General features: G+C 41.9%; 1 protein-coding gene across 2 annotated transcripts; it reads left to right on the top strand.

Moving 5' to 3' along the window:
* The first annotated feature begins 5,161 nt into the window (after positions 1-5,161).
* Positions 5,162-16,806, top strand: pdgfbb (platelet-derived growth factor beta polypeptide b). 2 transcript variants are annotated; one of them, XM_035654731.1, is made up of 8 exons: positions 5,162-6,069; positions 10,248-10,344; positions 11,448-11,504; positions 12,843-13,036; positions 13,165-13,347; positions 13,560-14,409; positions 14,528-14,678; positions 15,066-16,806. In XM_035654731.1, the coding sequence occupies exons 1-7, from the start codon at positions 6,004-6,006 to the stop codon at positions 14,659-14,661; spliced, it is 1,581 nt and encodes a 526-aa protein (XP_035510624.1). In that variant the 5' UTR covers positions 5,162-6,003; the 3' UTR covers positions 14,662-14,678; positions 15,066-16,806. The 2 variants fall into 2 exon arrangements, with proteins under 2 accessions (XP_035510624.1, XP_035510625.1); XM_035654732.1 differs by lacking the exon at positions 5,162-6,069 and having other exon boundaries at positions 10,321-10,340.
* Positions 16,807-17,031: the final 225 nt, after the last annotated feature.

The raw sequence follows: 17,031 nt of genomic DNA, 5'->3' as shown, positions 1-17,031 counted from the left end.
AATAATGTATTAATGTGGTCACCATCTTGGTTAAGCATGTTAGCATTTTTTAATTATTATCACCAAACACAAATATCACATTCACGTCACAAAGTGGTGGACCGAAGTGGATCAACTGATGAACACTGGCCATCCCTGGTGCCATGCCGCTAACATGACTAGAATCAGTGATGATAAATATATAATTAAGGAGATAAAATTGATTTCATCATAAAATCTAACTTCAACGAATTTGTGAACATCTTTTTGTCCATTATGTTTGCTGTTTAGTTCGCTAATGCGTCTGCTAAACTGCTGCAATGTGGCCTTTGAAATGAAAGACAAGCCAACAAGTGGGCTCAGTGCTGATAGACGTGGCTCATGATTGACAAGCTGGCTCATGTATGTTTGAGAATAAAGCGTCAAACTCCTGACAGCATTACATTCACTCCAGTAATGATTAATATAGGTTTGAGCATAAAAATAGAGACTAGAGTGAGAATAGATCAAAGGGTGAGTCCAGCTTTTAAAAGACAGAGGTAATCAATTAATTTAATTAATTATACAGCTACAGTACAGTAGGCCTGTGTGGTAGTCATTAGAGTAGATTCAGTACAGTAGGGAACGGGGACGTCCCCTGTGAACCAGGAGGACAGGGAGGGGAGGCTGGCAGAGGAATGCTGTATACAGCCTCCTGGAACTGAACAAAACCAGGCATTCCTCATGGAGATGTTTATGCTCTGCAGCGTGGTGTGGTCCATCCTCACTAGATCTATTATTGTTATCGTCAGCAGCATGCTCATCCAACAGAAATAAAACACATTCAGAAAATAAATGTTGACACACTGTGAACAGCTTGGTTTGGCTCCTTGTAGAAAATTTTAGCGAAGACTGAAGAAGGAATAGAGTTTGTTCATTTCACTGAGACATTCAGAATATAAACCCATGAACCTGCTAATATCAGGGATATATACATATAAAAAAAGATTTTTAAATCTCCCCATTTTTGGACTGTGATCACTCAGGTGACATTTCATGCATATGCCAACAATATCAACAACAGGATGAGCTGTTATTAATGTGTAATGCAGAATTCAGGTTCTTTACCCTCAATATCCCTTTTCCTTTAGACTTATATCGCATTACATCACAAGCTTTGGTTATTTTCTTTGATCAACCCAAAACATGTCCCAACTACTGCTAATATTTTGGCTCAGTTTTGACACCCAATAATGAAGTATGAATCAGTTTTTGCATTAGCTTAGTGGTCTAATGCATGATTTTTGTCCATGTCCATATGCATGTGTATGGAAATGCACTTTACTACACTTTACTACATGATGATACATTTATGTGAGGGCAACCATGACCTTGAGTGCACCAGAGTACTGGCTGGCATTAACATATGGGATGCAGCCTGTTCCTATCAGCTGTGAGAGTTATATGGCTGTAAATTAGCCTCTCTTGCAACAGCAGGGCTACAAACATCAGAGGGACTGCTGTCTTGGCTCTGCTCCAGAGGCACTCTGAAAGAAACCGACTGTAAGTTCTCTATAAGACAGACAGAAATGTACCCCAATATGTTTCTGCCTAGATTTGCTTTTCATTTATCAGGCGTTTTTTTTCTGGGTTTCAATCTATCCTGTCTCTCTGCTTGTCCGTCTTTCCTTTTCTATATCTTCCTCTCTTTCCCGCCTTGTCTCAATAGAGTGCATTCCAACAATTCTTCACTGTCAGCCTCTCTCTCTCATTCAGACCCATTTGTTAGCTGCTGTTGACAGATCTTTGCTGAGACATGAAGACTTTGAGCGGCTTTAAGTCTGTCAAACTGGCTGCAGCCACACTCAGCTCATTCCTGCTGGCTTCAGGATGCAAACTAGAAACAAAAATGCACCTGAGAGCATCTTATTATATAATCAGAATCATTTAGAGACCATTATACAAGTCCAGAATCTAAGCTGTTATTACAGTTTTAGAGAGAGTATTTAGATTATTTGTTGTGCTTGTGTCTTTGCTGAATATGAATAAATCAGCCTCTGCACCTGAATCTCGCTTCCTGATTCGTCTTTTGAACAGATTCAGCCACATTCCTCCTCCTGGGATTGGGAAACCTGAGATCCAGGGGTGAGCGGTCATACCCGAGGCTCGAGGGGCCAACTAATGACTTCCCATTAGTCCATTTGGTCTACATGATCCTCTATTATCTCAGAGACACGCGCTGAAGATAGTCTATCCCCAAGACTAATCGAGGGTCAATTGTCTCCCCTCTTTACTCTGATGCATGTGACAGCAGCCAAACGTGCACCTCTGCACACACACACACACACACACACATGTGCACATACACAAAAACACGCTCTCATTGTGCAACACAAATACAGTAGATTCATGTTTTTCATCTAGAAAAGCTGACTGTGTGGAGGGGTGGCCCAAATATGCGATTACTGCGTCAAATTAACCACTGAAGCTTTTCAGCCAACGATGGAAAAACGCATGAAATCAAATGCCATCATTGTTCAACAGGAGATTAGTTCAGGGTGCTCTGACCTTCTCCGGATCTTCTGAAAAGCTCTTAAATATTTGAGCGAGTGCTGTCATTTCTCAGTCGATTGTTAAGCATAGAGGGCCCTCTGTCCTCCGCTCATGATGAAATGGGTCGTCAGCTATGGACAGTGAGCGTGTGTGTGTGCGTGAGCCAATATTTGAGGGGGTGTGATCTGTTCCACACAACAGTGCTTTAACATGTGTGAATGCTCTGCAACTTCATTGAGTCTGTGTGTGTCTGTGTGTGCATTTCGTGAGTGTGTGTGTGTGTGCACATGCAAGAGTTTATTTGCATGCATACAGAATTGAACTTTCCTAAGATATATGTGTCCGTATATGTACACGAATGAGACTGACACACACACACACACACACACACACACACTGCAGAGCTTCATGTATGGGTGCATGTACAGTACTTTTATGGATGTTTCTTATTAAGTTGTCTCCTCTGCAGGAAATGATGGATGGCCTTCTCTCACTGGGATTGTGGTGAGATCTTACAGGCACAGGTGTGAGTGTATGCGTGTGTGTGTGTGTGTGTGTGTGTGAGAGAGAGAAAGTCCGCTATAGTGTGACATGAATGCAGGTCCTGGTGGGAAAATCCCTACCTCTAGTCAAGAACCTTCCCCCCCCCCTCCTCATCCTCCTCTTCCTTCTCCTCCTCCTTTTTCCTTTCTCCTTAGAAACCGAACACACCACACACTCATGTTTTGGGAACTACAACCTGAATGTGAAATAAAATATGTTTTGACGTGTACAGGGTCATAAAACTGGCAACACTGATAATATAGATAAGAGAAAAAACATTATCCAAAACACATTAAAACCCTTAATTGTATCCATATTTTCTTCCCTTTGTAGAAAATACTGTTAGCAGGGTTGGATCTAGAGGGGTGGAATGGAGTGGCAGCTAATGTTAATAATAATTAACTAATTCCTGGCCACCCCAGTTTGATGTCAACTACTGTCAAATGTAATATATATACGTATATATATATGTAAGCCAATATTGATATTGATGTTTGTATTATGTATTTTTGCCACCCCTTAAAGTCTCCATGCCACCCTCTTGCCACCCCATGAATATTTCTGACAACAAATCTGCATCTGTTAGTAAAAAAAGTGTCTTTGGGGCCTTAGAATGAAAAAAAAAACTGCCACAAAAGTACATTATAGTATATACAATAAGATCTGATGTGCAGTTTGATCATCTCACTTTGCATCACCACCATTTCCTTAGAGTTGCATTACCCAAGTCACAGTTGTTACCCCATACTGCCAGTGGCCTTGGCCAAACGTGCGAATATGAAACAGAGTGTAAATATAGCTCCATAGCTCATGCTGTTTCCTCCATTGACTCTTGTTAGAAAAACAATGGCATCCTATTATTCACCGGGCCATGATTGAACTGGAAGAAAAGACTTGACTAACTGTGGGGACATTGTTCGTGCAGCTACAGTACAGTGGCGTTTGAGCGAGCTGTCTGAAATGTCCTCAGTCAGAAACAATGTAGGAATTTATTGAGCAGTTTCGTTCTTTTATTCGCTTCACCTTTCGAATGTTTTTTTTTCCACGATAAAAACTTTTTTGCTCTTTTCCCCCTGTCACATAATATTAGTCCTCGAGGTTGGCTGGGTGGCATATTACTATTTTCGGGGCTTGGGGTCGGCTGAGTTTGAACATGCAGAGTCCCCGTCAGGCATTGTTCAAAAATGTTCCCTAAACATGAGTGACCGTCAAAGGTCAGCATCTGAGAATAACTCCTGTGATATTTAGAAACACCTTTTGTTTCCTGATTGCCCAGCCAGCGGTGATGCTGAGGTAACAAGAGGAGTCAGTTGGCATGGCAACTATCCCTGTGACCTCTCCAGCAATAGTACCTGCACAAAGGTCTGTTATGCAATAGGTTGAATTTAGGGGCATGGGTTATTCATAAGTTTTGACTTTGCTTAAAGCGGCTTTTTTTTTTATTACATAAACTTAATGAATAAAAGCAGTGAATGCAAGTTCATGATACATTTTTAACTTCTAAGAGGAAAAAAAAAAGGCAGGCAAACTCACACAGCAAAGTTTCTGTTCATAAATAAAGTGTAAAAAAGTGTAAAATGGGTCTGTTGTGCATAAACCACAGGGGAGAAAGTATTTAAAGTTACTAACTTAAGTAAAAAGGGTTCAGTATCATACTCAAGAACATAAATATACTTAAAGTAGTAAAAGTATAGTTGGTGTGAGTGTTATATTATTGGATAACTGATGAATTCATGTATAAGTAACATTTTACTGGTGTAGTTTAGAGCCAATTTAACTTTATATCGGATACTGTTGGGTAGATTCATCTGAATAATCACATTTTATTACCTGATGATATGTTTTATATGACAAAAAGCACCAAAAAAAGTACAATACTTGAGTAAAGCACTTAAGTATCACTTTATGATTACCTCTCATTAAGAAAACACTGACACTAGGCTGTTATTTTTACACCCTTGGAGTGAATAATACTCATAAATTAAGTAAAATTTCAGCTCATGTAGCAAAAAAACAGAACTCAGATCAACAGACAAGCCCACGGGCACTTGGCCCGGCCTCAGGAATATCTGCATAAATGATTCACGAGAGAGGAAACATGGCTCAGAAGGGCTGGTGTTTGTGGACTAATGTCGCTCCTTTGTGCGCAGATTATCACCCATTCTTCAGGCAGGGGGCGGGAGAGAGATACTGGAGAGCAGACCAACAGCAGGCTCTTGGAAATCTGCTCTTCCCCTCACCACCACCACCGCTGCGTAATCAGGCAGGTCCAGGGCTGAGGCGCACCGAGCCACACAGAGCTTTGCTTATTGATAAGACTCCTTGGAAGACTCCCGTGCGACGTTATTTCAGACGCTCAGCTCGTGAGCTGGACTTTTGGACGCAACACGGTTAAAGAGACCCTTGACAATTGCGACAAGCGGAGTGAATTGGATTTTTTTCATTTATGATCCTTGGAATAATTGAAACTTTACTTACTTTTCTGAGTGTGTCCTGGATAGTTTTGGACCGCTGTGGCTTGGAAATGTCTTTAAATACTCTCTTAATGACATTTATTGCCACTCACTTGCGCGTTTAGCAGGAAAACGCAAACTTGTGCGCAAGTGAAGTAAATAGAGAATACTGAACACCGCGCTGAAGAGAAAGTGAACTTGGAGGTTTATTATTAATCCAGCACCGAGGAGGTTTTTTTTTGTTTTTTTTTAACAAGAGTGCACGAGCGCTTTCTCCTTCTCCTCCTTCTCCTCCTCCTCCTCCTCCTCCTTCTTCTTCTTCTTCTTCTTCGGATATCTCTGCTGGAGAGAGACAACAGTGTGGACAGGCCATCTACGCGCGCGCAGCTCCTCAGGGCGAGCCGCTGTCCCCCCGCGCGCAGTGCTGAGGAGAGAGGGACTCTCGCGCTTCCATAAATGCCCGGTCCGTCGAAGAGGCTCGAGGCTGGGCAGCAAGATGAGCTCGTGGGTACAGCTGCTGCTCGCGTTGCTGGCGGCGTGTCTGCGGTTTGGCGTGGCCGAGGTGAGTTCGCGTCAATCACAGTTTGAACCAACTTTCCGATGCTTCGACTGTAAGAGGGTCCTACGTGATACTTTGCAGAACAGACGCAACACAACGTGAAGCCTCCATGTACGTTTTATTGAGCGTTTTCCATCAGCGCTGACAGGAAACAGCATATACGCTAGCTAATGCTGTTTAAATCATTTTATAAGATTGTAGCAACTGTATTTTAGGGAGGACTTAAACATTTTAAAGTACGGTAAAATACTGCGTATGATAAATGTTGTTTTTTCCCCCACTTATAAACTCATTGTATTCTCCTTTGGACCCAAATTGTGAGTAACATGATCACAGCATACGGTCCTTCCTCACCAACACAACAGAAGACACACAGCAATCAAACCCAGCTAAACTTTATATAACTTTGGACTCAGTGCACCTGCTTCAGTGTAGTCTCATAATAAAACCCAGTCTTTCCCTCATTGCTTCTGAGAGGGTTTGGGATTGCTTGCAGAAAATAACTGTTATTCCTCCCATTAAGTGGCGTTATGAATGGATGCCCAGGGGCACACGGCCACGCAGAGGTCGTCCTCCGTGGGTGATGAGCCAGGAAACAGAGGCTGCCATCATAGGCCCCTTTACAGCTGGATGCTGCACGTGGGTTAAGGGATGCATTCATGGATGCTATTCCAGATGTTGAGCAACGCCATAAATCACAAGTCAGTGAGCAGCATCCCACTGTAACATCAGGCTGTAGAGGCCATGTGTCAGTCACAGGGGAAGACAAGGTTCATTAATGAAGACAAGTGCAGAACCCTGCTACATTTTTAGCTGAAAATGTATTTGGCTTTTTCTAAGTTTGTGACACTGTTGTTGTAGATGATGCTTCTATGACTGCTGTTTCCACCTCTAGAGAGCCTCTTCTGCACGGCCGCTCTATTTCAGTATGAATCTGCCTGAATTCCATTTTTTTTTTAAACTCGTAAAAGTGACCAGGCAGTAGGAGGATGGATGGGCAAAGTCTGACCGTCTGCCGAGGTCAAACAGGAAGACAGAACTTAACCGAGGGTCCCGTCGAGGTCAAGTGAGGCTTGGCGATATTTGGAAAAAATCTTGGCCTCCTTGGCTCACATTAAGTAGGTTCAGATGCACGTTGAATCTGATGTTTTTTATATTTCTTCCCCCGTTGTGATTTCTTCTGTATTTCTGATCCCGGCAATTCATCTCCACCATGAACAGCCGGGGTCAGTCAGTTGGAAAACTAAACGGGGTCAAAACACATACAGTTAACAAGTCGGTCGTGGGAAGCTGACATTTCAATAAGTCAACAAAGAGGGCGCAACCCATTTGTGAGTTTGTGCCGTAGTTTCTTTTTCTCATTCAGTCAGGTGGAGCGGTTTGGTGTCTGCACATGTTGGAAACTACATTAGCTGTTAATTCAGGTAAAAACTATATATAAAAAAAAAGAAAAGGAAAGAATTTCTGCAGGATGTGAGCATGTATAATTCCTTTAGCTTCTTATCACGAGCTGGCGTCACAATGGCTTTCATTCCTCCTTTCATTCACGGAACCCATACAATTTAGTGTATGCACGTAGTCTTCCATCACAGAGACTCCTTCACATAAAGGTAGGTTTAGGGTGAAACACTGTTATGATGGATGGCTTTAAATTCCTCTCATCAACCCGTCGTTTCATTTTATGGCTTCTGTAGGCACCACATGTAAAAGAAAACTCAAGTCTGACAGAGCGAGTGTTTTAGAGGGAGAACGTTCCAAAGGCTTTGAGGTGTAAAACCAGGAATTCCCCGTGTCCAATTTTAAAGTTATAGTATGGCAGCTGCTAAAGTGATGGAGTCTGTACAAGGTTCAATCTCATCCCTCATAACAGTACATTATTGTCAGAAAATGGGTTTAACACACACATCTTGAGAGTGAGTGATGATTCAGAAGTGTGTGAAGTGCTACTTATACTGAGCATATACATTCAGCTATAGACCACCAAGGAGGAATGAACCTTTCAGCTCACACAAACTCATCATTATCCTCAGATGCATCAGGCGCCTTTCCAACTCAGATAAATTATGACAAAGGGATTAATTAAAGTCACGTTTATTCACACACTGCCATAGTGCACATGTGCAGGCGTAGTTTCAGTGACTACATGTGAAAGCTCACACGTGTGCTTCCGCCGGCGGCATTACGTACGCTGACTCTCCTCCCCTGCCCGCCGCAGCCTGTACCGGGCATTCCTCAGGATGACCAACAGACCGTCAGGGGATGGGTTATGTCAAAATTAGTTTTTTAACTTAAACTCTCATGATAGAAACCAGGAGCATTATTGTATGTGATTGCACCTGTGGACACTATAGTAGGCCGTTTGGTTACACAATACAGTTTCTTCTAAGTGTTCCCCTATAAGCAGCTTGATACATTGACCGTATAATCTTCATCTTCATCGCACGTTGGACATTGTCAGTGTTTACGCATTCTCTCACACTCGCGGAGTTCAAATCCGTTTACGTCTGTTTTCTTTATCCAAACCCAAGTGTTTATTTATTATTTCCTGCCGCACAAATCGTCCTGACAGCAGGCACCGCCGCGAACAAAAGGCACACATCCTATAATTAACATCAGACACAATTAGCCAAGCAGGCAGATTTTCTCCGCTGGCGAAGGGAAGGAATCACGGTGACGACTCCTCAGGGGCATCGGCCGCTCCGCAGCAGAGACGTAAGCGTCATACGGCGGGCATTTCCCTTCCCTGCTGTGTAATGTGACTGTCTGAGAAGCCGAGCAACAATGGGGAGAGTCAGCGGCGTATAGTATGGGCAGGATGAGAATGCATGTTCACGTATGGATGGCTGCTTCCTTTGGCCGAAACCTGCTTCCCGTAGGGATTCATTCTATTCTCCAGAACCTGAATGGAAGCTCCCACACAAGATAAAGTTAAGGCGTTAAATATTTCACAGTCTGTGTATTTCTTAATGCTGTTCATCGTATGTTTACTTGTGTGCACTAGCCAGGCCGCATTCGCTCCTGATCTTCATTGGTTCCATCTCACCGTGAGCTGGCAAACCAAATGAAGCACATCCACAGCATTCAGACCCATGTGAGGAAGTGTCTCGACCCATGTCTGATCCTTGTCCATTTTAACCCGTCTTTTATTCATCCATTATCCCTCTTTTTTTTTTTTTTCAGCTGCACCTCCCTTCTCTCCTCCTCTCCGTATCACTCCTTCCCCCACTTCCTGACTCCTTCCTGACTCCTTTGACCCCTAAATGTTAGCAGATGAGAAGACACAACGCCAATAGTCATTCACCCTGCTCTTAGTGACCATTGTGTGTCCGCTTTGGTTAATACCCCACCCCACCCCGCCACCCTTCCTAGCTGTCTTTACCCATTAATGACTAGGGGGGTTAAACCCACAGTCAGTCCATAGAACCACTTTGTGGAGCTGTTGCCTGGTATTTGGTTTTGGAATATTTAGTCAAATGTATGTTGTTTAAGGCAGCGGTTCCCAGTATGAGAGGATTTGCTTTAAAGAAATCCCCTTTTTTAAAATTAAAAAAACTCAAAAACTGATAAAAGACCATTTCACATAGTGATATATTACTTCACTGCGAGTTATCTTTATACAATGTTAAATCAGTCATTTTAGACCATTAAGATTTGAGGTGTAATTGCATATGTAACTGAAGAATTAACCAGTCATAATTCAATATAACTCAAGTGTTTACGTCCATCACGGGTGTAAGCAAACCTCTCACATGGAGCATTACAAACTTCGATTTAGTTGTCATGTTTCTTGTCTTTGTGTTAAAAGACATGTCAGTTTCAGAGCGATAGCAGGGTTGAGTTTCCAATCTTCGGCTTTTGGTTTTTGTCAGAAGGGATACCATTTTGTTTACATTGTGAGCAGATACACACACTGAAACACTTGTGAAATGGTTGTTGCAGACGTGCTGCATTCTTATTCCATTTCCTTGGAGGAATTGTTTGGAAAACTCTGTAAAGTCTAATGCCGGATGGATACAGGGGAGGGGGGGATTCTCAAATAGCTTTTCTTCTAGTCATGCGCACGCTGAAAAAAAAGGTCTGAATTGTTACATGCCTCTACCCTTTTCACATAATCACGTTCTGAGACAGTCAATCTTCTTTCTTTGGTCTCTTATATTGATTTCTATATGTGTGTCTTTCAGGGGGACCCTCTGCCTGCAGCCCTGGTGGAGCTGGTTAGAAACAGCCCCATCTCCTCCATAGAAGACCTTCAACTGCTGCTGCTCACTGACTCCGTAGGTAAAGACAGCACATTCTGATATTACTGCTCATACATATGGGTGTTTTTATGGATCCTAATGTTCTGTCCACATTCTTATTTTAACATCTTAAATATTCACATAAACAGAACCATTTCCAACACTAAATCACTAAATGTAACTAACTAATCTGCCCTAATCCGTTTTTAATCGTATGCCTAAACCCAGAAATCTAGTTATATAATAATAAGTGACAATCAAATATGTCAGAATTTTAATTTTTTTATTTAATTTATTTGCATGCATTACCACATTAAAAAAACATTACAGGACATAACCAAAGTAGGAACTTATAGGGTATCTTTTATATATTATTACTTTAGTTTAAAGGATTACATGTAGCCATATGGGTTAAGGAAGTTATTATTTCTAACTATAGTACAAAATGCTTTGAAATCTAGGAAAAACTGTTTATTATTTCCTAAACAGATGGCAGCGGAGACACACAGTACATGTTGTTTTCACTCAGCAGCTCCATAAATGAAGCCCAGTGATGCAGAGACAACAAACTTAACAGGCTCAATATGCTGCCTTATGTAAAGATGTTTTCTCATAAATGCCGACTGTCGTTTATGGTTTGAGATAATCATTTAAAATATTGTAATGAATCCACTAAATAATACTAAGCAATAAATACATTGTGTGGGCAATGCAAAGATGAACTGAAAACTAACATGACAACAATAGGTGGCTACTTTTCTACCCTCACTGTGACTAGCAAACACCAGCAGTAATGAAATCAACTGAGACAAACAAATGGAGAATCAAGGAGCAGGGGGGAAAACACACACACACACACACACACAGACACAAAATACACAAAAGTAAGAATTATAACAGGGCAACAATTACTTACTCACATTCGGCATGAACTACCCCCACACCCTTGTTTTGTTTTGTTTTGTTTGTTTCTTTCTCTTGTGTTCTGTGTTCTCATGCTCACATTTACACACCCACATGCAGAGGGCGCCAGAAGGCCTTAGAATAAAATATACACCACGTGCCGAAAAAACAGACCATTCATAAATGAGTTGCCATGTTTACATAAGTCAAATGCTGTGTTTGTTTATTGTTTTGTCTCAGATGAGGAGGACGGGACTTCTGCAGCCAATGGAGGTCACAGACTACCAAGGAGTCTCGGTAAGCAAACCTCTCCCCCTTCCTTTTTTTGTCATTTGAAACACTGGTTTCTTGTTGCGCTCAAGAAGCTATAAGAATTTGTTGTATATTGCGAAAGAGAGCTATTTCTCTCATGTTGCTTGTTTATATGTTTAAAAAACGCATTTTCACGGCACGTTTGACAATGAATGCATCAGTTTTTGAGGATAAATATCTCTCTGTTCATACTCATAAATAGGTGAATCGAAGGTTGTAGTGCTGGCATGGAGGATTCCTGATTTTCCTCATGAATGTAAAAGTACTCCATCCTCATTAGTGGAGGACTGCGGGGTGTGCTCAGGTCCGCCTTCCTGGGAGTTGATTAATGTGACAAGTATGGTTTTAGTGACACGGTAAAATTCTTCCCATTAACCTTTTTTCGCTATCACGATGAAGCAGATGTCTGTATTAATAGACACCAATCTTCAACAGTGTGGGTGACTTTGCTGGATTCCCTCTAGTCTGAGGAGATATTAATGACCCTACATTAATCCTCATGTAAACTAGGCCCCGTATCTTGTCTGTGTCCTTGTGCGTTTAAACAGATTCCTCTAACTGAACACTACACCTTTGGTAAACTGTGGAATTAAATGTTCTCATTCCTCCCGTTTCCAGTGCAATGCAACAGCAAAGTCTGATTAGAAGAAGTTGTAGCATATCTGCTCATTTGAAATGCATGAGTTTCGCATTGTAATCCGCCTGGATGCTCTGAAACGGCTAGAAACAGGCTGTAGTGCTAATGCAGGATAGTTGTAGGTGAGCTGCATAAATCATGACCACTGTTGTATAAAATGGTAAACTGTGCTTCGGTGGCGAGAGCTCCTTAACACACTATCCCATAAATACACACGCAAACAAGCTAGGTGAGCTACTGTGGATTAATGAGAAAGCTTAATGGAATTGAAAGTAATTAGGCCTTTCATATTTGCCAGATGCTCATCTCCAGGGAACTTGGGTGGGTTTTAGTTTCTGAGGAAAATTCCCACAAGTCCCATGTGCATTTTGATCTTTGTCTTTTACTCACAAACGCATACACAAAGGGAAGGGGTTCAATTGTCTTAATAGTCAAATAGAGCAAAAGATAATATTTTAAAGGAAGTATGCGCTACTAATGCTAATACTAACAGTAGTACAACCAGTCATCCTCACACTTATGGATGGATTACTGGACGGGTTATCGGGCACAGGCCCAGCAACATGTCACAGAAAGAGACACAAAACATCTGGAGATGTACAAACAACTGCAACAAGATGCAGAAATAACTTTTACATGTCTGTGCCTTGACTCATTCACGCTCACAGTCATCTCTCATCCCTCAGACGCCCAGCCAGCTCAGCAGGCTCTGTGTAAAGTTCGTACAGAGGTGGTTGAGGTCACCAGGGCAATGTTGGACCGTAGCAACGCTAACTTCCTGTTATGGCCGCCCTGCGTCGAGGTGCAGCGCTGCTCTGGCTGCTGCAACACCAAGAGCCTGCAGTGCGTCCCTGTTGTCACGCACACCAGATACTTGCAGGTAAACAACCACATGCACAGAAACACACAGTACACAAATGTCAAAACATTTACATCTACAACATCCCAGAAAGGCCGCGCTAGGTTTGTACTCTTCTGACTCCCATCCACTGCTCCTCTCCTCTCCAGGTCATGAAGATCGAGTACATCAACAAAAGACCCACTTACGCTAAAGCAGTGGTGTCAGTGGTGGATCATGTGGAGTGCCGTTGTCAGCCCACTCCACGTTCCCCAGTGCCCAAGAAAAAGTCATCTCGCAGACAGCACAACCACCAGCATCGAAACCAGACACTCAGCCAAGAACACGGACAGGTACAGGGTGAATGCTATATTGCATGCTACCTGCTGTCTCAGTGTGTAAACACATAGTAGCTTTGTTACATTTTGTGTAAATGCCTAGAACACAGCATGTACATTAACTCACTACCTTCAGTGCATTTAAATGTATAGGACTCATATTGTATTTGGGCATCAATGAACAAAGCTGAGACTTTTGAATTGAATTTTGTTGAATTGTATTAAAGGTCAAGGTGCACTCCAAGGATGAACTCCATCAGTGGGATGAGTTGAAGCAGAACCAGAGGGTCCACCTGGAGGACCTCCTGGAGCAGCACTGGAACCCCAGAGGAGACACCTTCACTCAGCCTGGAGAAGGGTACAGCCTGGCTGGGGAGGACACATCTCGCTCTGGAGAGGCTATTCTTTTTGCCCCACACTGGGTACATAACTCCACCAGGCACCATGGGACTAAAGACCAAACTGAGAATCCGGAGAATGAGGAGAGGAAGAATGGTAAGATCTCAGATGGCAACAAGACTGTTTCCTCAGTGGATAATGTGGGCGTTGAAGTAAAGAACAAGTTGGTAGAAGGTGGGGATGGGTTGCTGCTCAACAGAACTGAAGGGGAGGTTAATGAGGAAAACAGCAGCAAGGACGAAGGCACACAAACACAGAGTCCATCACGGCAAGAAGACAAATCCAAAATTTCAAAGAGCCACACAAGTGGTTTCTCTCACCCTGTTACCCAGAATCCTCAAGCCAAGTTCACTCCTACTGAGGTGACCAGTGAGAGAGCTGGGATCAGGTTCCGACCAACCAAAGAGCCGAATCCAGAGCCCCGAGAACAGGCAAGACGGAGAGACAATGAGACTCCTGAGGAGGTGAGGATATTACAGATCGAGGAGGAAAAACTGGAGCAGGAGGGAAAAGAGCCTCTACTTCTCCACAAGAGGCTGGACCAAGAGAAGGAGATACTGAGACAGCAGCAGATGAAACGAGAAGAGGAGGAAAGGCAGAAAGAAAAGGACATGGATCGTCAACAGCACCTGCATGGTAAACATAACCATCACCTGCAAACGACAACACAGAAACCAGGTAATAGACATTATTTAATACTCTGGGTTAATGAATACACTAATACAAATTTGAAAAGATTGTAATACCTGAAAGGTTCTGTTTATTTTTTAGTAATATGTAAATCCTGTTCTGACAGTGACAACATCTACGTCTACCACGCGACAGCCGTCAGCTCCAGCAGGCCCCAGGCCTCAAGCCCGTCCAAAGAGAAAGATGAGGAAGAATCGCAAACGGATCAGCAAGGCAGCTATGAGAGCAATGCTAATGTAGAACTAAAACAAGCCCAGGTGAGTTCACAGAAATATTTAAAGCAGCAACGAGAACCTTTCATTTTCTGTTGATTCTTGGGCCCCTGTGGACAAAAGTGTCCGTGTTTCCACCGCCTCGCTTCAATATGTGACTGAATCAGGCATTAAGAATAACTGTACAGAAATAGCCCGTCCTATCACTGATGGTCTTGTGTGCTTATGTCTTATGGAAGCACCAGTATTCAATTGAGACTGTTTCATAACCAGTTAAAAACTCCTTGTTGAATGTTTAAATAATAAAGGAAGAAATACTGAATCAATGTATGAACCAATGAGTTTTGAATAAGTGAATGTAATATTTCTATTTACTGATGATTCATGTCCTTTTTGAAGTTTAAAGTACGTCCTCCTGTGTTTTCCCCTCAGGCACACAAAGTGAACTTGGTGTATTTTGTGGATCCAGAGGTGAAGCAGAGTGACTCCCTTCATATAAGTATTTATTCACTTGTCAGTAACCTGCTCGTCCTGTGAGATCTCCTCCATAACACTACTAATGTCTGTCTGGTGAACCTGTAACTACACCTGTCTGGAGTAAGAGGAGGGTAAGAAGAAAATGGAATATAAATAGAAGGTGGACCTTGTCAAGAGAACATTTGCCTCTACAACGACAGTTGGCTGGTATGAAGTAACGAGTGGCACCCGAAGACTGACAAATTGTGTGCAAGCACAGTACTTGTGGGGGACTGAAACTGCATCGCTGTAGAACTGTGGAAAATAGTGCAATTTCAAAACTCTTCTGGAAGCCTTGTTTTGATATCAACAGAGAGAAACTGCACTTATACGTTGACAGAACCGAGTCAATATAGGGTTTAAATGACACAGTTTGTTTGCTGAAAGACTTTCTCATAACCACAATCAGACTGGACTACAAAGTGCATTTGGTGGCAAAATGGACATAAAAAGGCATAACTCTCTTGTGCCAATGAAGAATCTGTTATATTGTGTTTGGATAATCTTAGAGACAATCATCAGTAGACTTCAGCAACAAGTAATGTTGACTAAAATGAGCAGTATTTCCATGTGTGACAGAGGTCACATACTGAGGGCTCAGTGTTGGGAAGATAAAGCTGTGTAGATTTACCGTACCAAGGCCTGATATCATTTATTAGCAAAACAGCAATGGTCTCTCTTTAACCATATTTAATTATATTTAACTCAATGCAAACACTGGAATCAAACAGATGCGATTTGAGAACAAAAACATAAAATGTTGCATTAGTGAGTTTTGTCTGTTTCAAAATCTCATCACAGGTGTGAAAAAGGTGCTATCTGAATACAGGTGATAGCGTTACACTTGTGACCTGATGTTGTGCTATGTTTCTTATTTATTTATCTCTACCATTACTGTGGATTAACTTTCTATACAAATACTGCAAACAAGGTGACAGATGTGGTTGAGATATGTAACAATGCTTCACAATGGCCGCGTGCAAAAACCTTCTGTGACTTTCCCGGGATCATGCAGTGTTTAACTTCTATGTTAAAAAGTGTGCATGTGTGTTTGTTCTGTATGCATAAGTGTGTTGTATAGTGAGTGTATGGGCTTTAGTTCACGCCGCCTACACTTCTTATGCATCTCAATACTCACGTAGAAGCATCTATCTGTTTCTCGTCGTCTCTTTCTCTCTTTGATAAAGACGTGTGTCTCTTCCCCCGATTGCTTTTTGGTAGTCACGTTGGTTTTAAACTCTGAGGGGAGGGGAAAGAACATTATTTTTCTTCAAGTCCCCCCACCGTATTTGTTTTATTAATCTACAACACATTGTTTTTGACATTTAATTTACAGGAAACTGTCATCAGTAGGTAGTCACTTAAAGGACAAAGAGTCAAACATTGCAAATGTAGATATTGTTTTTGTGTCCTTTATATTTCCAACAACACGTTTAGAAACACACTGGTGATGCATTTTGTGTCAGATAATCCATAATCAGCCAAACATCTTAAGTTATTGAAAATCATGGTTTGTACGCTCTTCATGCCAACTTACAACTGTTACTGATTTTGTCTGTTTATTATAAGATATGATGAAAAAACAGAATGTTTGTGATAACGTTGCCACCTAATGCTATTTTCATATGGCTATAAGAAGCTAATGTGCTTAAATCTACTTTTGTTTTGTGTTTTTATTCATTCTCACCAATTTGCCTTCATGAATTCGCTTCCAAAAGGCCAAAGATTTGTAATGCGTCTGCGGAACGCAATTCACTGTCACTGGGCCAACAATGAATGTCAGCACGTGATGAGCACCAGACAAATTAAGCAAAACTGATCTTAACAAAACTTAGAGCCTACAGTCGTGGTAGCGGCTCAAAATCAAATCAAATCAAATCAA

The sequence above is a fragment of the Morone saxatilis genome, unplaced genomic scaffold (genome assembly GCF_004916995.1).
Source record: "Morone saxatilis isolate NCDOM2014 unplaced genomic scaffold, NCSU_SB_2.0 Contig14, whole genome shotgun sequence".
In the NCBI taxonomy this organism is placed as follows: domain Eukaryota; kingdom Metazoa; phylum Chordata; class Actinopteri; family Moronidae; genus Morone; species Morone saxatilis.
Note: the sequence above shows the minus strand (reverse complement) of the source record. Positions and strands in the feature narration are given on the sequence as shown.